Here is a 26962-nt window from a genome sequence, read left to right on the forward strand (position 1 = left end):
AAATTTAACATAATAGTTTCAAAGCTGTCAATCAGCAAGCACTTATTAAGTACTTAATATGCCAGGTACTGTGCCAAGAACTGGGATTACAAAGAAAGGTAAAAATAAGGTTCTTGCTCTCAAGCAGCTCGCTCCCATTCTAATGGAGAACACAACATGCAAACAATAATGTACATATAAATTTTATGCAGTATTAAATGGGAGATAACCTTAAAATGGTGCTAAGGTAGGATGCAAATAAAGGAGGGACTGGGAAAGCTTTCTAAAAGAAAAAAAAAGAAAAATTATCCTAATAAATGCTAAGGAAGTCAGGAGGCCAAGGTGAGTAGGGAAAGCATCTCAGGCATGTAGACAGAGTCCTGAGTGAACAGAACAGCTTGGTTGATGTTGCTAGATTGTCGACTGTGGAAGGGAATAAAATCTAAGAAATGGAAAAGTAGAAAGGGTTCAGGTTGTGATGGGTTTTAAAAGCCAAATAGTGGACTTCACATTTGTTCCCAGGGAGTCACTGGAGTTTTATTACTTTTGGGGGGGGTGATGTTTGTGACATGATCAGGTCTGTTCTTTAAAATCCATGGCAGTAGTGGAGGATAGATTGGAATAGAGAGAAACTTGGCAGGGAGACTAACTCCAAAAGCTATTGCAATAGTCCAGGTGTGAGATAATAAAATCCCGTACCAATGTGCCTGTGTGAGTAGAGAAAGGGAACATACAAGCAAATGTGATGGAAGAAACAACAGATTGGATATGCTGAGCTGGTGGGAGTAAGGAATCCAAGATCATTATTGGGCCACAAGCTTTAGTGAATGGGAGGATGGTGTTTACTTTGACAGTATTAGGAAAATTGGGAAGAGGGTAGGATTTAGACTAGATAATGAATTTTGGATGGCTGTCTACATATTTATGTATGAATTTCCTTCTCATGTGTGTTTAATGTTTAGAATTTCTTTTAATTTTGCACACTTGCTAAACTAGAACTTCCAATGACAATAGTTCCCTTTTAATAAATAAGCATAGTTAAGCAAAAAAAAAATATCTTCTCTGAAAATGTTTATGTTGTTCTGTACATCTAAACCATCTCCTTTCAGAGGTCTTGATGACCAAGCTTGAATTCAACCTCTGGAGCCACAGTTCTTAAAATTCTTATCACAGTTGTTTGTTGTAGTTATTGCATATATTGGTCTGATTTGGAAGAACATTTTTATCAATTCATACAAGATTTCCCATGTATCTCTGAATCCACCCCCTTTATCATTTTGACACTATTTTAACAATTATGTCATTTCTGAATTCTGCCTTGAGTTGTCAGCATTTGTGTCCTTAACATAAGTTTCTTGTCCAAAACTTTGTAACTTTTAGTAATGCTTTCTTGATTCCTTTGTTTGTCATATCTTTTTTGTGTGTGTATGAATCAACAAAACTTGAGTAGTACCAGGTCTCAAAAGTTTGGAGAGGTTTTCTGTTGTCCTAGGTAAATATGCCAAGAAAATTCAGTTCAAATAAATGAACATTAATTTCCTATTCTTTGCCAAGCACTTGTGCTAAGTGCTAGGGATACAACAAGAAGCAAAAGACAGTCCCTACTCTCAAGGAATTTACAGACTAGTAAGATAGAAGACCTCATTATTGTCAGACCAATACCCTGATATCCCTTAATAGGGATTTATTCATCACTACCATTTTTCTTCTTATGAATCTTATTGGATAACCTTTCTCCTGGTGACTCTTGTGGATCCACATTATCATTTCTTGGAGTGCAAGAAGTTTATTCTTCATCAGAAGATCTTGTCTTTTTCTCATAGAAAACTCTGTAAAGTTTTTGTTCATAGAAAGAATCTTCTACCATTTATTTAGCTTGAAATGTTCAAAGATTCTTTCCTTTCTCATTCTTGTCAGATTTTTCTACTTTTTAATCTCCTGATAATATCAAAATTCAGTTCTGCTTCAAATTCTGTTTTATTTTTACCTATTTTGCCATCCATTTTTATTTCATTTATTTATTTGTTTGTTTATTTTATTTATTTATTCATTTATTTGTTTATCTTAAACCCTTATCTTCTGTCTTGGAATCAATAGTGTATTGGTTCCAAGGCAGAAGAGTGGTAAGGGCTAGGCAATGGGGGTCAAGTGACTTGCCCAGGGTCACACAGCTGGGAAGTGTATCTAGGCCAGATTTGAACCCAGGACCTCCCCTCTCTGGGCCTGGCTCTCAATCCACTGAGCTACCCAGTTGCCCCCCTCTCCATCCATTTTTAAAGAACTTTCTGATTCTTCCTGAGACTCTCCAAGTTCCTTTACACCTTCAACCTTAGAGGTAGTTCAGCCTATACTTTTGGGTGTAAATAGCAACAGAAATTTTTTGCAGTTCGCTGCAAAATTATCCTTTCTTCATACTTTCTATAAGGACCATGATCTCTTTCATTTTGGTTAGTACCTCTTTTAATCACCTCCCATGATGATGAGAATTAGTAAATGGCAAATAACATTTTTTTCCATACTATTTTCTACATAGGAATCAACATATTTAGACCTATGTTTTCAGTATGAACTGACTTTAATTGGACTTCATGCCAGGTTTTCTGTTGGCTTGTTTTCCCTTCTTTTTTAAGCCATACTACTGGTCTTCCACCATCATCAACCATGATGTTTGGTAAGTGATTTGGCCTCTAGAGCTGTTTTGCCCATGGCTGAAAAATTTTTGTTCTTTGGCAGAGATCTTGATTGCTGATTTTGACAGTTTTAGGTGAGGGGGAAAGGGAAGTTGTCTTTTGGATTCTTCATTGTAGTGACTGTTTTATCACTTAAACTTCTCTAAGAAATTATCATAATTAATATTTTTGCTTTTGTCCATTTCCTTTTTTTAGAAGCAACAACTTTGAAAAATAGGTCAGTTTATAATTGCTGTAAGTCAAATGCAGTGTCTTCTCATCTTTTCCCTTTCTTCTAATGTGGTGATTTAAATTTTTGCATTAACTAATTTGGCAGTACACAAAGCTCATTGGTAAATGACTCACACTTCAGTAAACAGACATTTCTTGTCTTCCAAGATAGTCAAATTCATTAAAAAAATTTTGTCTATCCTGTCCAGAGCCTTCTCACTATTCCCAAAGTATTCATGATACATAAGCTACAGATTACAAGCTAGAAGAGTCTGAGGCTTCTGGTTACTTTATGCCTTTTGAATCTTTAAATTCTTAATTGTGAAATAATTTCCAATATAGTTTTTGCTGTCCTTCCCTATGCCCACCTTCATGTTGGAGTCACCAATAATTAAGGTATGTTATGTTGACTTAGTATGAAGTATCTTATCAGATTCTTTCTAGATTTCCTTGCCTCATTGCTTATCAGGTGTTGTATAAGTTACATTTACAGTAGTCTTTTTGCTTAAAATTAGATTACTGGTAAATTGTGTCAGTATAGTAGGCTTAGAGTTTGTAAATTTAACTTTCTGAATGTAAATGGCCAATTAAAAATTATCAAATATTTATTGAATGCCTATTGCACATGGCACTCTAAGGGAAGGCATGCAAAATACAAATAATGCAGAACATATAGTTTTTGTCTTAAAAAAACTGCAGTTTTGTTGTGAGGAGACAACATACTAAGTGATAGGTTTGCTTTTCTTGCTTTCCTATTGTATTTTACATTCTCTGTCATGTCAGGAGCCTTGCCTTCCACTTTTTTAGTAACCTAGGGTGTTTCTCTGGTATAAGCAATAACTGATTTAGAAGGGGAAAAAAATCCAGAGGTTAGAGTTAGCAGGAAAGTTGTTGCTGGAAATAGTAGTTTTCTGTTTCACATTTATTTTGTGATCTATTAATATATTAGTCACCTTGAAGTCACATGTTATACAAATGTCAAAAGTTTAAGTAGCAGAGTGGACCTTTTCTGTTTATATTTCTTCTCCAGCATATTATTAGAAAACATCCATTTTTAAAACTCTTAGTAATAATTCTGAGACTGAAGATTGGCAAGGGGCTCTAGGCGTTTGGAATTAAGTGACTTTCCCAGAGTCACACAGCTAGGAAGTGTCTGAGGCCAGATTTGAACTTACGTTCTCCTAACTCTCCAGGCATGGCACTCTATTCTCTGTGTCGTCTAGCTGTCTCCATTTTTAGAAAATTATCTCTATTTGTGTATATGATGTATATGTAATTAATGTATCATAAGCAAATGATCCCTAAAATGTATTGAATTATGAATATTGTTGAAATAGTTTGTTTTCATGCTTTGAACCATTGAAATTTTGAATTGTTGTAATAAAAATATTTCAATAAAAAAACCTCATTGAGAATCTATTTTTATAACAATCTTCATTACAATAATCTTTCTAATAGGTAGTGGTGTCTTCCAGTCATCTCCACTTAAAGCACTAAATATATATTTTCCCAAGAAGGAAGCTGTTACGTTTGATCAGGCCAACCTGACACAAATACTAGGTGAGTGGGGTTTTATCATTAATTAAATTTTGTAGTTATCAGTAAGCATCTTAACATAGATATGTAGTGATTCTATCAGGGATCGCATACTTTGAAAATATTTGTTAACTCAGGCAAACATGTTTTTTAAAAATACACTTCTCTTCACAATGATTACATATTACAGATGGTACTTTCTATAAATTGGGAATGAAGGAACTAAAATTGGGAGGGTTTTTTGAGAATCAACTTCTAAAGACAGCTTATGGTCACCCATCTAGCAAATGTCTTAGGCAGGATTCAGATTCAGACCTTTCTTGGCAGGAGATCCAGAATATTTTGTGCTCCAACAAACACATTGTCTTGTTATGATTAAAGTAATACAAATGAAAACATTTAGTTGCTTTTGGATGTTTTAGAGAGGAAATACAGAGTACTAACTGATTCAAGTTTTGTTTTTTGTTTTTCCCTTTAGACCAAGCCTGTAGTTTCTATAGATTAAAAGTACACAGATAAAAAGCAAAACACCTTAGAATTTCCTGGGAAATGATAGGTTAATAACAGGTATACAAAGTTCATTTTTCTAAGTTATATTCCCTCTTCATCCCCAAGTGATTTTCTGGTACTTTATCTTGTCTGACTTCAGAAAGACAATTTTAGATGTTGGTTTTGGATCTCTAATCTGATTACCATGTAAGAATCAAATTTAGGGGGCTGCTGGGTAGCTCAGTGGATTGAGAGCTAGGCCAAGAGACGGGAGGTCGGAGGTTCAAATCTGGCCTCAGACACGTCCCATCTGTGTGACCCTGGGCAAGTCACTTGACCCCCATTGCCTAGCCTCTTCTGCCTTGGAGCCAATACACAGTATTTACTCCAAGGGGGAAGGTGAGGGTTTAGGAATATTTATAGACTATATTAGTCAACAGGACTTTAAAAATCACAGAATTTCTTCTAGTGCTAAATGTTTCTAGCTTCTAAGGCATTTAAAATGATAATAAAATATTCTTTAAATTGGAGACTTCTCAAGAACAAAAGATTGTTTTCTTCCCATGGTGCATTCCATAATATACAATGCTGTGCAAACTTTTGACAACTAAATGTTGATGATGTGGCTGTTAATTTAATGGTTTTAGCTTTGGTTATATCCTAGGTAAATTAAAAGAACTTAATGCAACTGCACCTGAAGAACAGAAGTTAACTGAAGATGACTTGGTACTTCTTGAAAAGATACTATCTCTAACAAGTAATAACTCTGCAGAAGGACCCACAGCTCACCAACTTCAGACTTTGTGGAAAGCTGTTAACTGGCCTGAAGGTATATAAAAACTTTTAAAAGGGAGAACAAGTAGATAATAGATGACAGGATAAAGTTTTAGTGATTTTAAAAGAAAATCAGTTTATCTGTTTTCATTGGGTTTTTAGGTGATATAAAAGATAAGATAATTTGGGGGGGGGATCATCACATCTGCTCATAAAGATTTCTTAATTTACAAGAATATCTTGAAGATAGCAAGCTCTTAAAATAAGGGATAGGTATTTGAACTGTGATAGATACCTTTATAGAATGTGAGTTCTCTATAGGACTAGGGAACTACTTTACTAGTAGAGGGAGTAAGGAATCTCCCTCACTTCCTAGTTACAGGACATCTCTGCAAATTAAAATTTTAGAGTTCCCTAGAACATCGAAAGGGTTAAATGAATTGTCTGGGTTCACAGTCAGTATGTCAGAGGCCATCTTTCTATATATTATACTATGACACCTCTCTAGTCTTTACATTAAAAATATGAAAAATTGAAATCATAACTTTTTAGGGATATAATCCTTTAATAAAATGGCTATATGTATGAGGAACTACACGTATGTTAGGAAAGTAAGTTGCTTTTGTTTTCCATGGAAATAGTATTTGAGATTTATTCAATTAACTAAAAAAAAATTTTTTTTTCAATATAGATATCGTCTTTCCAGCACTTGACATTCTTCGGTTGTCAATTAGACATCCCACGGTTAATGAGAATTTCTGCAATGAAAAGGAAGGGGCTCAATTCAGCAGTCACCTCCTCAAACTTCTGAATCCTAAAGGAAAACCTGCAAACCAATTGCTTACACTCAGGACTCTTTGCAATTGTTTTATCGGCCAGGCAGGACAGAGGCTTATGATGTCACAGAGGGAATCATTACTGTCACAAGCAATAGAACTGAAATCAGGCAGCAATAAGAACATTCATATTGCACTGGCTACGTTGACCTTGAACTACTCTGTTTGTTTACATAAAAACCATAATATTGAAGGTAAAGCTCAATGCCTGTCAGTAATCAGCACAGTCTTGGAAGTTGTGCAAGACCTTGAAGCCACTTTTAGACTCCTTGTGGCTCTTGGGACACTTATCAGTGATGATTCAAATGCTGTGCAATTAGCCAAGTCTTTAGGAGTTGACACTCAAATAAAAAAATATGGCTCAGTATCAGAACCAGCTAAAGTAAGTGAATGCTGTAGGTTTGTCCTTAATTTGCTATAATTGTTTTTACTATATGGGGACCTCAAGTTATGCCTTGATTAGTGCTTTTTTTTTCCATTCATATTTTACATGACTGGATATAATTGAAAAATACTGTGGATGAAGTAAAACTTAATTAAGTTCTGTTGAGTGGGAGGGAAAACAAATAAAAAACAATTTTTGCACTAATTGTAATCTGCAATACTTTCCTATATGGCTACAGGTAGGTTTTAGGGTGCATACAATTAATAAACAAGGAAATTCAGTGAAACAGTCATTTGTAAAAAATATAGTGGATGTTTATCACTGCCTAGTCAAAGAAGAATGCAAGATCTGATTTGGGGAGAGTGTCACTTGATTGAATTTTACCTTTATATGCAGTAAAGAATTATTTATTGTTGGCCTTTTATTCTGGTTCACCAATTTTCATTGGTAGTTGTCCACAATAATGATTTCAGGGGTTTGAGAATATGGATTTAAACATTTTAATTAGGTTCATTTTTCACCTGTTAGGTGAAAGGGAGCATGGTATAGGGGAAAGAATGCTGGCCTTAAGTAAGGAATCCTGGGTTCACATTCTTTCTTAGTGACTTACTAGTAAATCTCTTAATCACTCTGAATTCTAATTTTCTCATCTACAACATAGGTATGATAATATTTGTACAACATCAAAGGATATTTGTGAAGAAAGCACTTTGTTAACATTAAAGCACTGTAGAAATGAGTTAAGAGAAGATGTTTTGTTTTCCAAAAAAGCCATGGAGCAAATCACTTACTTCCACTGTATGTGTTGTATAAATTCAGACAAATTTGGCACCTAAAATTGTTATTTTGAGTCCCAGTTCTGTTTTCCCTGTAATTATTTTAAGGTATTTGTTTTTCTCTCTCAAATTTTGACACCTGCTAGTTTATGCCAGGTCATCAAATTATTCTAAATATAAACTGAATTTCAGATGGCCTTTGCTGAAATTAATATAATAACTACTTATGGTTTGATGATGATATGTAAAAGAAAGGTTAAAATTATACTTTCCATGCCCATGCCATATAAGCAAAGAAGCCTAAATTTATATATTTGCAGAGAAAAGATTTTTTTTTTTTTGGTGTGTGTTATCACACTACTTTCATCTTAGTTACAAGCTGCATGCATTTATTTGCACATTCTTACTATGTATGTGTTGCTGAACTATTTTTCCTGGCTGTCTCAGATTTTAAAAATTGCTTTTTTTAAATTTCACAAGGCAGTTTTTTTTCATTTAAACGATGCTGTTTTTGCACCATAGTTATTTCCTAGTAGTACCTACTTGAATGTGTCCAAATGTCTAAAAACTGCTAGGTAAAAATGACCAGCTAGTCCATGGTTCTTAGCCATCTTGTTCTCAGGGGCTGAGGTTAACTGTAGAAACCCGAGTCAGCTCTATTTTTAGTGTTTTCAATTATCTCTAGTAGCTGGATGTGTTCATAACAAGTATTTCTATAAAGTTTTTATAGTTATGAAGCATTTTACATTCTGTATATTATTTGAGCTATATCATGCTCCTTGTATTATCACGGTTTTGCAGACTATAAATTATATTCAGCAAATTTTAAGCACCCCTAAGTCCCAACAACACTATACTAGGCAAGTAGAGGAAGGTACCAAAATTAAACAGTTCCCGGTATTTATGGAACTTACATATTAGGCACATGTCGAACAATTACAAAATGTTACATGAATGAAGTCCATAGTGGTGGAAAATCAAGTAAGTTGTCACAGAAATTATTTGACTTTACTAGATGGGTTGGATTTAAACAAGGAAAGGAATGTAGAGAACAGCATCTGTGCTACAGCAGAAGTGTGTGCTGTCTGGATGAGGAACTGAGTTGTATAATTTGGCTGGAGTAGAGATAATGCATGTGAGATAAGGCAGGGAAATAATAGATTTGGAAGAACTAGAATACCAGGCTGAGGAGTTTGGATCTATATTTTATAGAACACCATTGAATGGTTTTATGCAGGTAAATCAAATCAGATCATTGCTGTAGATAGATGAATGAATGAGAAAGCATTTGCTTTGGCACCCAGGGGATACTGATAGAAAAGTTAAGACTGGGGCAGCTGGGTGGCTCAGTGGATTGAGAGCCAGGCCCAGAGACCTAGGGAGGTCCTAGGTTCAAATCTGGCCTCAGACACTTCCCAGCTGTGTGACCCTGGGCAAGTCACTTGACCCCATTGCCTAACCCTTACCACTCTTCTGCCTTGGAACCAATACACAGTATTGATTCCAAGTTGGAAGGTAAGAGTTTTAAGGGGAAAAAAAAGTTAAGACTGTCCCTTGCTCTCAAGATGGAATTTAGGATGAAAAGGCTAGGGATACAAATAGAAAAGTTAGACAGTTCCTTGTTCTAAAGGAGTTAGGAGTTTGTGTGAAAATGCTATTATAATAATCACCAAATTGAGTTGGTAATGAAATCTTGGAATCATCCAACTTGATACCTGACTATATGAAAGGTAGAAGAGAAAAAATTGAAGGATAATGAGAGCCTGGGTAAGTGGCAGTGGCACTGATTGAAATTTTCTTTTTTAAAAATCCTTACCTTCCATTTTGGAATCAATAGTGTGTATTGGTTCCAAGGCAGAAGAGTGGTAAGGGCTAGGCAATGGAGTGAAGTGACTTGCCACACAACCGGGAAATGTCTGAGGCCAGATTTGAACCTGGGACCTCCCATCTCTAGGCCTGGCTCTCAATCTACTGAGATATCCAGCTGCCCCCTGATTGAAATTTTCAAACCTTAAGTCAGAAGGAATGGTTTGTAATATAAAGGCATATTTTAATAACATCTAGCCTGGTGAAGTTAGTACTGAAACATAGCTTTTTTGCCTCAAATACTAGTGCTCTTTCTACATTAGACACAACTGTCTGAACATAAAAGCATGGTAGTCACAAAATTATTCTTTCATTCCCTAAAATATACCTAAGTCAGGTAGTATATATGGTACACATGTGATAAATAGGTGTAAAGGTGTAGAGCTTCAGAGAGGCCTTTAAAATTTAAGCCAATTTCACATTTTTAAGTTGGTAAACTGGCTAGAAGGGTATTGTGATTTGCTTAATGGCATGAACACTGGATCCTATATTGGAACCCAGGTCTCCTGAGAACCCACATCTTTTTTTTCTTTATGCCTCATGGTCAAAATGGCATTATGTTTTGATTGCTTAAATTTTAAACAAGGTTTTTTTTTGTTTGTTTTGTTTTGCCTCTTCCACTACAAGATTTGATAACCAAGAAAAGAAAAAAATGGAAGAGATGAAGTTGATTCTGCAGGGGAGAGGTCATAAAGGTTATACTTATCAGAAAGAACTGCTAGGGACCATGTCTCCTGCATCCCTTTATTTAGACCTCAATTTAAAAAGCATTTATTAAGCTCCTTCTGTGAGCTAGGTAATGTGCTAAACTCTGGGGATGTAAATAAGGACATACACTGCCCATGCAAGGTCCACATGAAAACAATTACGTACAAAAAATGTCTATACCAGACAAATTGGAGATAATTGGGCCAAACGCTAGGATTAAGGCTCCTTGGAGAAGGTGGGATTTTAGTTGGGGCGTTAGGGAAGTTAGGAAGACCAAGAGAGAGAAAATCCAGACATTGCAGCAACCACTGAGAGTTTCAAGTTAGCAAGTAGGGCAATTGTCACTGGACTGTACCATACTTGGAGACGGGGATGAGTTAAGATGTAATATAATTATATGAATGGCAGACCCTAGATTGGAATCCAGGTCTTCTAAGCTTTTTTTTTTTTCACTTTATATTTCAAAGCCAAAATGGCATGACATTTAAGATTGCTTATTTTATTAAACAAGACTTTTTTTGCCTGCCTGTTTTAAACACAAGAATTGGGTAACTGAAGAGAAAAACTTCATTGGGGGAGGGACCCAGGAGTGTAAAGTGTCATTAGACAGGTCAGGTAGAAGGGGCCATATTATGAAAGGATTTGAAAGCCAATGGTAGGGTTTTATTTTATTTAGGAGTGATAGGGAGCTACTGCAGTTTAATGAATGGGGGAGGTGACATAGTTTAGACCAGCAATTTAGGGACAGGAGGAAGGCCAACCAATAGACCCCCACATCACACCTACCCCTTTTCCCCCAAGTAAAAGCAAACAAACACCACAAAATGACCCTTGCCTCGGATTCTTCCACTTCCAGTGGGTCAGTCACAGCAGTTCAGCAGCCTCCAGCCATCTTCTCTTCTCGTACTGCTTACGCCCGAGCGTCCTGGATACGTACTCAAGTTTCCGGAAGTGGCGCAAAGGGAAAGGAGACGAGAGCGGAAGTAGCGTCACGCCGCGACTCCAGAACCTTTAGGACAGGCTTTGACTCTTCCTCCACTTAAGCTGCGCTGAGGGAAGGGTTAAGGCTTCCTGCTACTTAAAGTTTCTCTATCGAATGGTAGCCGTAGAGGAGACATGACGGGGAAGAAGTCCTCGCGGGAGAAACGACGCAAACGGGGCCGGTCGGAGACCGCTACGTCCACAGCGCCCATCCCGGCAGGCGGGGAGCGACGGAAGCGGAGAAGCACTGACTCTACGAGTCTCCCACTCCCCCAGCCACAGGTGGGGCGGCCCCTCCTCCTCTCCCCCTCCCCTCCCGCGGAGCCTTGTGACGTCACAGGGAGCCCGTTGGAATCCGAGTCTGGCTCGGGTTCTGGTTCTGGCAACCTCCTCTCCTAACGCTTCCTTCTCTCTAACACCTTCCTAGCTGCCAGCTGCCCCTCCTCTCCTCGCCTTTGGAGGAGCGAAGTAGCATTCTGGGCATTTGGCACAGTCGCTACCTTCACAGGCTTTAAAGATTAAGAATCCCCTTGATCCTGCCCTGCACTAGCTTAACCTCATCCCACGTCGCTCTGCCGGTTACTTGATAGAACTCTAGTTGCTTCAGAGCTAAAAGCCATCCTGTAGGGCATTTTCGTCACTTTACTTATGTGAAAACTGAGGCATCCTCCCCGGTCATGACTTGTCCAAGTTCACCCACAGGTTCAGGACCTGAACCCAAGTTTTCATCTTGTTCTTTTAACTATACCACCACTATTTTTAAATTTTTTAACTACACCACAACTAAATGTATTTTGTTCATTCTCCAGGGTCATCCTGAGGGCTATCTCCTCAGCAAGGTACCTCCCTTAGTAGTAAATAATACCTGAAGAGGTGTTTGAAATCTTATCTCCCAGAAACCCATTGCACATATATGAATTCATATTCAGATATTCTAGTTACTTCCTACCAAGGATCTTAACCTTTTGATAAATTAACATTTTGAAAAAGATAGGTCTTAAGGAGGGTGGGAGAATTTTTATATAATTTCCATACAACTTCATCCTTTGTGAGTACCATGAAATAGTGTCACATGATTTTATTTCACTGGTCATTCATCTTTTATACCAGTTGCTAGTATTGAATGACACAATGATGGCAATGAAAAAAAAATTTTAAACCCTTAACTTCCATTTTAGAACCATTGGTTCCAAAGCAGAAAAGCAGTAAAGGGCTAGGCAATGGGGGTTAAATGACTTGCCCAGGGTCACACAGCTAGGAAGTGTCTGAGGTCAGCTTTGAACCCAGGACCTCCTGTCTCTAGGCCTAGCTCTCAATCCACTGTGCTACCTAGCTGCCCCCCCCCCCCCCCCCAATGACATTGTATCAAGATCTAATAGAATCATAGAGCTGGATGGAATGTTAGACACCATCTTCCTCATTTTACACAGACCAGCCACTAAGTCTTTTGATATATCAGTTTCCTGTTTTGTAAAATAAGGACTTGAACTACATTGTTTCTAGCCTGAACTTGAAGCATTTTCCATCTCTAAATCTAGATTTTTAAGAACAGAATTTATAGGTTATTGAAAACTATAACAAGGGAACAAAAGTAGAACATCAAAATAGTTTCAGAATTTGAGCAGTAGGTTCAAATGTTTGGTATTTAGCCAGTACAAGGTAAGTACATAAAGATGGTAAATGTCCCTTTATATTACCAGAGCCAAATATTTTAGATACTTTATAAGTATTGATTTGAATTGTTGGATTATTTTGACTGAAGTTGTTTTCTTTAGTATTATCTTTAATTTCTTTAGTATTATCAGCTTAGGATGAATAGAAAAAGCATTAATTTATGATATAATAAGTAAGTGCCAAGCATGGCTAAGCACTGAGGATAAAAATACTTGCATTTTCTAAGCTGAAAGAAGTTGAAGGAAATTACTAGGGCCACTAAGAATTCATATGATAATAATAATAATCATAATCATAATAGCTAGGGGGCAGCTGGGTGGCTCATTGGATTGAGAGCCAAGCTTAGAGATGGGAGATCCTAGGTTTAAATCTGGCCTCAGACACTTCCTAGCTGTGTGATCCAAGGCAAACCACTTGACTCTCATTGCCTAGCCTTTTCTACTCTTCCGCCTTGGATCCAATATACAATATTCTAATAAAATTCTAAGATGAAGGGTAAAGTTTTTTAAAAAAATGATAATAGCTAGGATCATGTCTTTTAGGATTGCAAAGCTCTTTACAAACATTGTCTCATTTTATCGTTACTACAATATTGGTATATTAAATGTTATTGGTATCTTTTATTTTACAGAGGAGGAAATTGAGGCAGACTCAGTGCCTTACTCAGGTTCTCATTGCAGCAAGATTCCTCATTAGATTTACTTTTCTACACTCTAATGTTAATTGTTATAAACCAAAAAAGACTGTACATAAGTGTTTCACTTGGTATTGGTACCTCTGCTCTCAAAATTGAGGCCATTCAACTAATACGCCTTCATCCCTCCTTATGTTATTACTCAGATGCTTTCTCCCAGTGTCTTTTCTTTCACTCCTGCCTCAGATAAAGAGATGATCCTCTTCTTTGCTTTGGCTAACCACTCTACATGAACCCTTGATCAGATTTTCTTCTGTCTTTTTTCCCCCTCATTAGAATATCTCATTTTATTCCAATTTCAAATCTGAACTGTCAGACTCCAGACTGCATCAAGCCTGGCACAGTTCAAGCTACTAGTACTTTATTTTCCAAGTTTGTTATTTTTTAAAAAATTCAAAGATATTTTATTTTTCCAATTACTCATAATAACAATTTTCAAAATGTGTTGTCCAAAATTAAAAGATACAAATTGTCTTCCTCTCTCCCTTCCCTCCTTCCTTTTGAAGATAGTAAGCAATTTGATCTGGGTTATACATGTATTATCATGCAAAACATACTTCAACCTTGGTCATTTTTGTAAGAGATACTCATATACAGCTAAAACCCCAAAATAAAACCATAAATAGACTTATGTGAAAATTATGGTTTGATCTTCATCTGGCTCCAACACTTCTTTCTCTGGAAGTAGATAGCATTCTTTATTATAAGATCTTCAGAATTGTCCTGGATTATTGAGAATATGAGATGTGATGATGAGATGTCTTTCATAGTTGATCATCATGCAGTTGTACAATGTTCTCCTGGTTCTGCTTATTTTATTCTACGTAAGTTCATACAGATCTTTCTGGCTTTCTCTGATATCAACTTGTTCATTGATTCTTATAGCCCTATAGTATTCCATCACCAACATGTACCACAATTTGTTTAGCCATTCTCCAATTGATGGTCATCTCCTCAATTTCCAGCTATTTGCCACTTCAAAAAAGAGCTGCTGTAAATATTTTTGTACTAGGAGGTCCTTTCCCCTTTTTATTATCTTTTTGTTTTACAGGCCCAGTAGTGATAATATCAAAGTATATGCACAGTTTTATAGCCCTTTGGGCATAGTTCCAAATTGTCTTCCAGAATGGTTATATCAGTTCACAACTCCAACAATGCTTTAGTGTCCCAATTTTGCCATATCCCTTCCAACATTTATTGCTTTCCCTTACTGTCATATTGGTCAATCTGATGGTCTCAGAGTTGTTTTAATTTGCATTTCTCTAATCAAGAGGGATTTAGAACATTTTTTTCATCTGATTATTGATTCCTTTGATTTCTTCATCAGAAAATTGCTTGTTCATATTCTTTGACCATTTGTCATTTGGGGAATAGCTTGTATTCTTTTAAAATTGACTTCTATAAATTTGAAAAATTAGACCTTTTCTCAGAGAAAGGTAAATTATATCTTAAAAAATTTTTTTTTTAAATTATCCAGACGTGATTTTATTAATGGAGGGAGATCTCAGTCTGGAAACACCCTCCACAATATATTAAAGAGTATCAACTGATTTTTACCTTAACTAATCTAAATCTTTTTTTTACTTCAGGAAATGAAATGTCCATTGCCATCCATGGAAAGAGAGAAAGAGAAAGAATTAGAGGAGCCTAGTGATATTGAAGAAGGTGGATTAGACCTCACTGTATCACTAAAACCAGTTAGCTTCTACATAGCAGATAAAAAAGAAATGCTTCAGCAATGTTTCTACGTCATAGGAGAGAAGAAATTGCAGAAGATGCTTCCTGATGTATTAAAGGTGCTGAGATAAATACTTTGTCAAGACTCAAAATATATATGGGATTCTTGTTTTGAAAAAGTAAAGGTCTTAATTTTATGTCTTTATCCAGAAACGGTTGGGTGGAGAGGTGCTGTTTTTACCAAAATTGAGAGACCTTCTCTGACACTGTTAGTGTTTTTTATTTAGTTAGACCTCTTGTTGATGGACAAGATTTAATCTTTCTGAAAAAGGATTTTTAAAGCAACCCATTTTGATATTTTGTTTTATGGCATTGGTTGAAGATGTAAAGTTTTACTGTGTATATCTCAGACATTTATAGAACCTCTGATGTTTAAAGCAATTATCTAGAATTATAATACTAGTGTTAAATAAACTAGAATTATGCATGGAATCTGGTGTACACCCACCATATTTTAAGAAATTGATACCTTTATGTAATTAGTTAATTGAGGATATATAGAGATCCCTTTATTTCAATTTAAACACTTTTTAAAAAATTCTAGCATTTTTTTACATAGCAGGTCTGTGTTTGCCAAAATTTCCGCAGTTAATATTTCACATTTTTATGAAAAATATGAAATACTGAATTATAAACACTTTTGAATGAAAAGATTACTGAGTATGATTTTCACCTATCTTTTTTGCCAGATTATGAAAGTCCTAGATTTATCACTTTTAATAATTGAATTCTAGAGATGCTATTAACTTGCTGTAATGATAACATCTTTGTGCTTAGTTTTTTGCAAAAGTGGAGATGATCTTTTCTTTAATGATATTTTATGGCTAAATTTGAAATCTTATAGACTTATCAAAAGAAAGGTATTTTCTAAATAATACAATGATATTTCGAAGAGTTGAAAATCAGAGTTATATTCCTTTCAAGTAATAGAAGATAGTTGTACTTAAAAGAAAGGAAGAAAATATACCAAGAAGAAAAAATTTTTGTTGCTGAGTGTAGATAAAAATTCATAATAAATGATAATGAGGGATTCAGATTTTATAGTTTATCTGGAAGAATAGTAATTTTTACTATCTCTTAAAACTTGTTTAAATGAAAAAACAAATTAAAACAACACATTAAATAGTATAAATTAATTCAAAATTTGTATTCCAAGAAAGATGATTACCCCCAGATTAATAATGAATTCCAAGAATTTGAAATAATTTGTGAAATTAAATTTTTTTTGACCTCTTGGAGAAATAAGCCTTAACTTTATAAAAGCATATTCTGGAATCATTATATTAAAAAAGCTTTTTACTTACCATTAAGATTTGGGTTTGAGTTATTTAAACAGGTTATCTTACATTGAGCACTCTGGAGACAGAATAACTTTGAAGAGAATTATTAGAGTGGCAACCAGAGAAGATGGGCTCAAATTTTACCTTTGCAGTTTATTACTTGTTTAATTTTGGGCAAGTCCTTTCTCCTTTCTGGGCCTTTGTTTCTCTGTTTGTAAAATTAGGGGGGATTGGACAACATGTCTTAAATTCCCCTTTAGCTCTAAATCTTTTAAGTCCAAGTTCCTTAGCCTGTTTAAAACTAACTTTCTTTTGTAAAATGGGATGAGTAGCACTTATATTATTTACCACATTGCCTCTGAGGAACCATTCAAGCCTGAGTATGCCAAAAATTTATACTTAAAACATTTTAACTGATCTCTAAATTTTATTAATTTTCATTCCACTAATTTAGAATTTGTAATCATTTTAGTTTACTAGGTTCATTTGAAAAAGTAGTCATTCAGCAAATGAATATGAAGCCTCATAGGTTATACCAAATGCCTTTCACATTTTAAATGATCACCTAACTATATTTTTTCCTTAAAAATTTTTATGAAAAAATTTAAATATATCAATAAACATGAACATTTTAATTTGTAAGGAACAGAAAGCAGAATTGCATATGAAACTCAATTTCTATGGCATAGATTTTTAAAAAATGTATTTTAAGGGGAGGAGGTAGGTGGTTCAATGCATTGAAAGCCAGGTCAAGAGACTGGAGGTCTTGGATTTAAATGCGACCTCAGACATTTTCTAGCTGTGAGACCCTTGGGCAAGGCACTTAACCCCCACTGCTCAGCCCTTACTACTCTTCTGCCTTGGAACCAATACACAGTATTGATTCTAAGAAAGAAGGGAAGGGTTTAAAATAAAGCGCATGTTCAATTTAACACTAGTAACATTGGCCTGCTTTTCTGTATCCTCTTCAGAATGTCTTCTCATTGCTTCTATTTCTTTTGTTCAGTGTTTCATTGATGCTTTTTTCTCTTTCTTTTTTTGGTAACACTATTATTCATAAATTTCTTTCCTTCTACTACCTTAATATAGAACCCATCTCATTGCAAATATATCAAGTAAAGTAAATCAATGCATTGGCTATATCTGCAGTTTATTATATCATTTTGCAAATTAGTCTCTTTCACTTCTCTGCCATAAGGTAGGAAGCTTGCTTAATTAAATAGCTTTCTGAAATTATGATTAGTAACTATTGGATAGACTTCTGAAGTCTTTCAGAGTTTTTTCTCTTACATCATTTGCATAAATTAACCTAATTCTCTTCATTTAATTCCATGTGGGTTCATATGTTTCCCTGAATATATAATATTTATCCTTTCGTGCAATTATATCCTAGTACATTCATAGTCCATATTTTGTTCAGCCATTCCTTATTTGATGAGCATCCCAGCGGTTTTGCTACAATAAAAAATTTTACTATACGGTGATCTCTTATCTATTGCGGGAGTTATGTTCCAGAGACTCCTGCAATAGATGAAAATCTGTGAAGTAGTGGGAGAGCAAACAAGCCAATGCTACAGTCATGGCACCCAGGATACAGAACACAGAGCTATAGTTGGTCACCTTTCATTCCATCAACCAATAGTGTACAATGTTTTTGTTGATGCAGTGAAGAAACATTTATCAGGTGGATTACACAAATACAGGAAGGATCTTTGATGTCTTATGGAGGCCTTTTGTCCCAACATAGATCACAAACCATCTCTGACTTAGATAAGGCCTAGGGAGTCATATAGAGGTTAAGTGACTTACTCAAGGTCACCCAGCTAATTATCAGATTTGGGATATGAACCCAGGTCTTTTAACTTCAAATCCAGTTCTTTATCTATTATGCCATACTTCCTTTATCAGAAGGATTGCCCATTATAAATAAAGTTACTATTGAATGTATTGTAAATACATTAAATGTTGAATATATCTTAAAAGATCAACTACCCTGTTTTTCAGTTTTTTCTATTATAGTAAAGTTTTTTATTCAAATGTCTTCTTGAAAAGATGTATCTCATTTTCACTAGCTAGTTAACACTTTTAAGATTCTTCTTAGATTTCAAGCTAAGAAGTAGTTTGTTTAAACCTCTTCAGAGACTTAAATATTTGAATGATTTAGCTAATTAGTCATTTAAAACAATTTTCCAAATGTGTATTGGAAGTGTTAATGTATGTTTCTGTATTGTTTTCCTTAGAACTGTTCAATAGAAGAAATTAAAAAGCTCTGCCAGGACCAGTTAGAACTTCTTTCAGAAAAAAAACTCTTGAAGATTCTTGAGGGTAAGACTACATATATTTTTATTAAACACAATTTAGTATGATTTAGAATTATAAGACAACAGACCTCTTATATTCACCTTACCTAGATACTTCTATTCTTCTTAGGAAATTATATTCTGTCATGTATGATGGAATACCAGATGTGGAATAGAATTGCTAAGATTCAATTTTTTTTCATCTTATGTACATGTGAAATAGAATACAGTTCATGTTAAAGGATGAAAAATTAATTTAGCACAAAAATATTCTTTGATATACTTAATCAGAATGTCTCAGAAAAAAGTAGCTCTTGAGAAGTTAGAAATTTGACTCATCATCATTCACCTGGGATACCATGGTAAAAATAATGAACTCAGAGTCAGAATTTTTGGTGTGCAAAGTTTTGTAAAGTTAAGACTTAGGATGACCTTATCATGTATCATCCTTATTATCAAGAAGAATGGTAGTTTCAGACTCATCCAGATCTTTAGCTCTAGTTTTGTGGGCTCTTTAGAAGTGAAGCTTACCTTCAAAATACAAACACTGAGGACTTTGATTTAACCTTTTAACATAAAAAAAATTTATTGGTGTACAAAAACCCTAAAATGTGACATGAAAATATATGAAAATCTATGTTTGAAATTCATTTATTTGTGTGCACTGCTGTATTATCTGTATGCTCCTGAGCATGTCCTTTAATTTCTCTGAGCCTCAGGTTTTCTTCCTATAAAATGGGTATTGATGCTATTTGCACTCTCCAGCTTGAAATGTGTAACAGTTTTTCTGTAAACTTTAAAAGTCTTATATGAATGTGAATTGCTACACTTAACCTATTTTATTTTATAAATTTGTATAATTCTATATCCTGAGTAATTTCTATAATAACTGATGACTTGGTCACCTAATAGCAGTATCAAAATAATTCTTGCATTTTTTACTGTTACTTGTTTGCCCATCTAGGTCACTGTCTTCTTTGATCATATAATTTTTTGTATATGCCTTGCCTTCCATAACTTACAATATAAGTTTTATCAATTTTTTCTGGACCTGTGGATTCATTAGTGTAAGAAACTTGCTGTGAGGAAACTCCTTCTAACAGTATAGATCCAGAATTGTTCTGCCCACTATAGTTTTGAAAATTCCCTGGGGCACTAAGAGGTTACTTGCCTTGTGCAATATCACACAATCTTTGTGTCATATGTGGGAAGTAGGTCTTTTGAACTTTGATGTCAGCCTTTTGTTTTTCATTTCTAAGAATCATATACTGCCCTTATGTCTTTCTTATTCTAAAAAATTCTCCTTGGAAGTGTACAGAAGTTTTCATATTAGCTTTTTTTGGTCAAAGAAAAAATAAATACTGAATTTCTACAGATAATAATTTAATTAGGACAAAAATAATACCTTTGAATACAACTGAGGCAGTTCTCAAATATGCCTCCTGTGTGTGTATATGCACACATAGAGAAATTAAGAGCTTGAAAAGATATAGAACTAATTTTACTTTAATAAGGAATAAAATACTGATTTTTTTTAGGAGCAATAAAAAAAGTAAAATGTCAACAACTAAAAAGTTCTTCAGTCTGGGTTCCCTCACCTTATTAAAAAAAGATAACAGGGGGCAGCTGGGTAGCTCAGTGGATTGAGAGTCAGGTCTAGAGACAGGAGGTCCTAGATTCAAATCTGGTCTCAGACATTTCCCAGCTTTGTGACCCTGGACAAGTCACTTGACCCCCATTGCCTAGCCCTTACCACTCTTCTGCCTTGGAGCCAATACACAGTATTTGTTCCAAAGCAGAAGGTAAGGGTTTTAAGGGGGAAAAAAGATAACACCTAAGGATTTAAAATTAAGTTAATGGAGTTAAGACACAAAATTTCATGTAGTTAATTTCATTTACTAAGGTGAGAATGGGATCGACTCTGATACGGAAGAAGAAGCAGATGATGGATCTAAGATGGGATCAGAATCAGTCAGTCAGTGAGTGAAAAAAAAATTTATTTTGAGTTATTTATATTGTTTTATATGAATCAACTTCAGTATATAATTGTTAATTTGCAGTATGTAATTGATTGATATGGGAGAATTTATTGGCTTTTTGGCTTAATCCTTTACAATTATTAATCCTTTCTCGTACGAAGAGCAGTATCAGTACCTGTGGATATCTGACCACAATGCTCTCATCTTATAATTTTTAATGCACTACTGTTGTCCTATTTCTTCTCTTGTTAAGAGGGCTTAATTTTGAAAGAGGGAAGTTTGGTGCTAGTATTGATTGACATTTTGTAGCTTAGTTATTATGTAAGTTGTAAATCAAAATTGAATACAAATGAGATTATATATCATCCCTGTTCAACTTTATGCATGACATTTTTCCATTGCTTCTTGTTTTGCTGCATGCCTTTCCCAATTCCTCTTTCACAATATCATCCCTGTCCAACTTTATGCATGACATTTTTGCATCTTAATTTTTTTAAGTTGATAACTTAATAGCTACAACTTTAAAATCCCCCATCAACTTTTGTCCTATGGTATTTTGTCTCTTAAGACCATATTAAAAAGGGGACAGCTAGGTGGCTCAGTGGATTGAGAGCCAGGCCTACAGATGGGAGGTCCTAGGTTCAAATCTGGCTTCAGACATTTTCTAGCTGTGTGACCCTGGGCAATTCACTTAACCCCCATTGCCTAGCCCTTACCACTCTTCTGCCTTGGAGCCAATACACAATATTGACTCCAAGATGGAAGGAAGGTAAGGGTTAAAAAAAAAAGAAAAAGAATATATTAAGAAAGCATGCTACCATAATGTAACACATCACACCACCTCTACAGAGTAAGAATTCTCTGTCTTATGTGAAAAATAGGTGTGTTTGCTTGAATGAAATCAAACACACTTAGTATGTCCTTTTTGAGGGGTTAGATCTCTTAATAAGAATCAAAGTAAAACTAGATTAAAGGACAAGTTTCAACTCTTTCAAATTTTAAGCCTTTGAGTCACAATAGAATATTAAAGTTTTAGACCTGGAATAGAAAGTAGAAAATATCTAATCCCTTCATTTTAGGAGGAAACCAACCTACAAAAGGGAAAGTGACTTTCTCTAAAATCATACAACTATTTTATGGCAGAACCTTGGACTCTTGACTATTTCATAGTGAACCTTCTTGTACACCAAAATGCCTCATTAATTTAAAATAAAAAACAACAAAAACCCTACCCCTGTAAGTACTCAGAGTTTATCCTAAAAATTAATTTTTAGCTGGTGAATGCAGCTAGAACAAATTTTAAGAGGTTCTAAAATGTAAGTGACTAATAAATAAAGAAATGCTTATTGGGTTCAGTGTTCATGATAGTCTAATAAAACTATAACATAATACAATCACAGTATGTGAGAAGCACTGAACAGTAGGCAACAAGTCAATCTTACTCTGTGTATTTATCATCTTTAAAACCCATTGCTGTATAATTATGACTCACAGAATTATAAATATATTTCATTTGAAGTAATGAAGTATCCTATTTTTAAAATAGTTGTCTTATATAATTCTCAAAACAAATTCTGAATTATTTCTTCATAATGCTCTTTGTTTTCCACCAGTAAGAACAGTTATACTTTATGTGTTATGATGTCAAATTACATGATAAAATTCATTTTTAGATATATTGAAATGAAGAACTTTTGCTATGGATGACACATATAACCATATCATGTAAATTAACAAGCAATATAAATGATGATCATTATTACATTTAAAATGTTTCTTTCCTCAGAAGCAAAATTTCCTGCAATTAAAAAATAGTTGAGTTGTTGCACTTTTTTACAACTGTTGCTTACAACTTCAAGTAGGATAGCCTATTGAGTAGTCTTAGAGTAAGGAGGTTCTGGTTTGAATCCTGAATTTGGTACATACTATAGGCAAGGCCCTTAGATTCAGGCCATAGTTTTAGAGTTGAGTTCACCTTATCTGATTTCCCTCAAAGATAAAATGAAGGGTAATCCTGGTTGTATTACTTCTCTCACAGGGCAGTTGTGAGAAAATAATTTTGTAAACCTTAAAATGTAATATGATTGTTAATTATCATTCATATATTTCTCCCGAAGTTTTAAGAATCTGATGAAGAGGACTTTAAACCAAAAATATCCCTGTGTGTGCTTGCTAAGCCAGATATATAAAGATAAGATTACCAGACATTGCTCCTGCTCAGGAAGACTATCAGTAGAGATGACAGAAGACTATCCAACTGAAGCAAGTCAGTTATAAAATGCCCCCTCAGACTTAGATATACAAATGCATCAAAATATGAGAATTAAGATAAGTTAAGATGCAGCTATAGAAATAAAGCTTTAGAGTCAGAAATCAATCATTCAACAATTCATAAGAGCTTAACTGTATACCAGGCACTGTCCTGGATGCTGGGGTAGACAAAAAATGCAGCAGTTATTACACTCAAGTAGCATAAGTGCTTTAGGGAAAGACAAAGTAAGATAGAGTGTATGTGTATGTTCATACAGGTCATGGGAGGGATGGATGGTATTACTAATTAGGATCAGGAAATGCATCCTTAAGAAAGTGTTACTTGGGCAGTATCTTCAAAGAATTGAGTTTCTTTGAGGCAGGTATGAGGAAAGACTATTCAAGGAATGAGGTTTTTTCAGTGTGGCTGAACAATGCTGTGTATGAAGGGATTGGGTTGTGAAGGGTTTTATAGCTAAGCCATAGAAGTTTATTTTTTATATTAGATGCCATAAGATAAACTAGATAATAATAATATTGGATTAATTTGAATTAATTAAGTAAAGTTGTAAAATAGTCACATCTGAGCATAAGGAAAATTATTTTTATTTCTGTGTGAAGGATAGATTAGAGAAGGGAGAGACTCAAGGCAGAGAAACCAATTAGACCATTGCAGTGATATAAGTAAGAAGTGATGACGGGCCATGGTAGAGTAGTAGAAAGAAGGTTTTATATGAAAGAAGTGTTGTAAAGTCAGGAAATGATGAAGAGGACCTAAGTGATGGTCCTGCCTATGATAGAGACTGAATGACTTTGGAAAAGTCACTTAAATTTCTCATGTTCTAGGCTTCTCTATAAGACTTTACTTAAGGAGTAGTGACTGATATGCTTTGGTAAAGGAAATTTTCTCACTGGGAGTTCCATATATTAGTGAAATCATAGATTGCCAAAAATAAAATGAAAGACTTTCATAGGAAATAATTTTGAACACATGAGTATGTGAGATTTATGTAGGATCTGATGTCTGACTGTGATATCCTATGACAGAGTAAACCCAGTGATTCATATAGAGCAGTGAATGATCATTATAGGTTAATGGACTACCTTGCTTTTGAAGTCCCTCCCAGTTCTAGATCTGTCATCCTATGGTCGTAAAGTATATCTGTCTGATGAAATCCATAAACTAATTTTTTAAAAACTTTTTTTGTCTTAGTAACAACTCTAAGAAGGACAAGGGTGAAGGGGTTAGATGACTTGACCAGGGTCATACAACTAGAAAGTATCTGAGGCCAGATTTGAACCAGGTCCTCTGGACTCCAGGCTTGGCACTCTATTGTGTCACCTAACCGCTGCCCTAAGATCAGTTGGATAGTATGAATTAGAGAAGGGAAAGAGTCATGGCAGGGAAACCAATTAGACCACTGCATTGATCTATGTTAAAAAATGATGAGGGGCCATGGTAATGTAGTTGAGAGAATGAAAAGAATAAGGAGAAGGGAATATTGTGGTATGAATGTGTTGAGTGAGGATTGGTAGAGATACAAGAAGCAGCAGTATTGTTATGGGAATATGCTACAGTTCTCTGGGCTAGGAAATATATAAGGTCTTCTGGAAATAGCTTGAAAACTGAATTAAATATCAAGGGGACTCCAATTCCAGAAAGACTTACCTCATTAGGTTGAGAGCCTTTGAGTTATGTGACTTCATTGCCAGTGTGGCAAATGCAGTTCTTGAACAGTGGAACTTAATGTACGTGAAGTGTCTTAAAGTGAAGTGGAACTTAAAGTGCATGAAGGAGGAAAATAAAGTAAAACCCTGGCAATTAGAAACTCCAGGTAGGGGGCAGCTGGGTAGCTCAGTGGATTGAGAGCCAGGCCTAGAGAGGGGAGGTCCTGGGTTCAAATCTGGCCTCAGACACTTCCCAGCTGTGTGACCCTGGGCAAGTCACTTGACCCCCATTGCCTAGCCCTTACCACTCTTCTGCCTTGGAGCCAATACACAGTATTGACTCCAAGACGGAAGGTAAAGGTTTAAAAAAAAAAGGAAACTTCAGGTAGGAGGAATTAAACTAGGTTTAAAAGGCTAGTGGGAAAAGTATGCCATTTTTTTCTTTGTTGAATCAGCTCTCCTCTCTTTCTGCTGAGCAGTCTTGCTCTTTTCTGACTGAAGTGGCTCAGGCTGCTACCTGTGGGGCAGAGCAATCTAAAGAGGTAGCTCCTTGGCACAACGGGGAACCTGGGTCAAAGAAAAACCATATGTCTTGGAGACCTTCTAGTTAGACTGTTCATCTTTTTCTGTCTCATTTTTACTATTAAATGACTAATTTACTATGAAGTTCTGAGATTAATTTTAATTATAACAAAATCTTACATTGAGGAAGAATATAGCAGTGATAGGAGTTTCAACCAACTGGCCACATCCTTGAGTTCTCTGTTTATCAAAAGGAAGAGCACCTGAGAAATTCTTTACCTACTGGCAATTACCATCTAAAGGTCAAGAAAAACTTTGAGAGGTACCACAGAACTGGAAACAGGTAATAGTCACAAATTTTCAAGAAAAGAGAAGAGGGGAGAGTCTTTAAACTTTATGGTTGGTCACCTTGTCAGCAAAATTCTATAATACATTATTAAAAAGATGTGGGGCAAACATGTAGAAAGAGAGATAAAAAGCCAGTATTTTCAAGAATAGGTGTATATATTGAAAGATGTGGTAGATAGTATAAAGTACATACTTTTCCTTTCATCAAAAGCTTTGACAATCTTTTGCTAGCCTTGTGGACCAAAAAGATGGAGGAAAATGGATTAGATGATAAATATAGGTTAGTTGGATTCAGAGTTAATTGATTGACTGGATACAAAGAATCAGTGGTTTGATGCCGGTATAAAGGGAGGTTTCTGGTGGAATGTTTGGGCTTCTGTATTAGGCCTTGTGATGTAGAACATTTTTTTTTCCATCTTGGGTAAAACTGTAAAAGACATGATTGTCAAATTTGTAGGTGACAGCACTTGGGATGGCTTACACACATGCTAAAATTCATTCGAAATCCCAAAGATCTCAGCAGTCTAGAACAAAGGGTGAATTCTAATAAGAAAGGCAGTTAGCACAGTGGATAGAGTGCCAGGATTAGAGTCAGGAAAACTCATCTTCCTGAATTCAAATCTGGTCTCAGACATTTAACAGCTGTGTGACCCTGGGCAAATCACTTACCTCCATTTTCCTCCTCTGTAAAATGGTCTGGAGAAGAAAACGGCAAACCATTCTATTATATCTGCTAAGAAAATTCCAAATAGGGTCATGAAGAATTGGACATGACTGAAAATGACTGAACAACAACAAAATACAAATTTTAACACTTCAGAAAAACCAACATACAAATATAAGTTTGGGGAGCTGCCAGATGTCACTTTGTCTGAATAAAGAGCCAGAGGTTTCATTAGAAGCATTTTCTTAGCTGGGAGAGACCAGAGAATCCTTTTTTCCTTCTGACACATTTTACAGATGAAGAAACTAAGGCCAAGAGAAATTAAATGGAAATCCTTAGAGACATGTTAATCTCATAAAAATTAAAATATCTTAGTGTCTTTCTCTTCCCATACCATTCTCTTTCAATTTCTAATTTTTTCTTTCAGTTTCACTAGTTCATAAACTTGACTTTATCCTGGCCTCAGTCTACCTTGCTTCACGTACTCAGTTAACAAATTTTGCCATTTCTACAACCAAGAGCCTCTATTCACATAACTACCACTTGGTTCAGGCCCTTTTCACCTCTTGCCTAGATAATTGCAATAACCTGCAATATTGGTCTTCTTGCATCAGGA

General features: G+C 35.2%; 3 protein-coding genes across 11 annotated transcripts in view; 2 read left to right on the forward strand and 1 right to left on the reverse strand.

The window, feature by feature from the left end:
* The window catches only part of PLAA (phospholipase A2 activating protein), a 30943-nt gene extending 23840 nt beyond the window's left edge, over window positions 1-7103 (forward strand). For all 3 annotated transcript variants that reach the window (XM_001364969.5, XM_007498089.3, XM_056806643.1), the window contains exons 12-14: window positions 4338-4439; window positions 5569-5733; window positions 6370-7103. In XM_001364969.5, coding sequence (XP_001365006.1) covers window positions 4338-4439; window positions 5569-5733; window positions 6370-6935 — 833 coding nt within the window. In that variant the 3' untranslated portion in view covers window positions 6936-7103. The remainder of the gene's footprint in view (window positions 1-4337; window positions 4440-5568; window positions 5734-6369) is intronic.
* The window catches only part of IFT74 (intraflagellar transport 74), a 159785-nt gene extending 148562 nt beyond the window's left edge, over window positions 1-11223 (reverse strand). Inside the window, exon 1 of one of the 2 annotated variants that reach the window (XM_007498087.3) lies at window positions 11085-11223. The gene's annotated coding sequence lies outside the window, so the exon portion shown is untranslated. The remainder of the gene's footprint in view (window positions 1-11084) is intronic. The other variant, XM_056806644.1, reaches the window with a different exon arrangement.
* Window positions 11222-26962, forward strand: part of CAAP1 (caspase activity and apoptosis inhibitor 1) — an 83477-nt gene continuing 67736 nt past the window's right edge. For 4 of the 6 annotated variants that reach the window (XM_056806645.1, XM_056806647.1, XM_056806649.1 and 1 more), the window contains exons 1-4: window positions 11222-11512; window positions 15188-15394; window positions 18856-18940; window positions 20819-20894. In XM_056806645.1, the coding sequence (XP_056662623.1) occupies window positions 11366-11512; window positions 15188-15394; window positions 18856-18940; window positions 20819-20894 (515 nt within the window). In that variant the 5' untranslated portion in view covers window positions 11222-11365. Of the gene's footprint in view, window positions 11513-12630; window positions 12890-15187; window positions 15395-18855; window positions 18941-20818; window positions 20895-26962 lie in introns of those variants that run through there. The other 2 variants (XM_056806646.1, XM_056806648.1) reach the window with 2 other exon arrangements.

Source organism: Monodelphis domestica, chromosome 7, assembly GCF_027887165.1.
Source record: "Monodelphis domestica isolate mMonDom1 chromosome 7, mMonDom1.pri, whole genome shotgun sequence".
Classification (NCBI taxonomy): Eukaryota; Metazoa; Chordata; class Mammalia; order Didelphimorphia; family Didelphidae; genus Monodelphis; species Monodelphis domestica.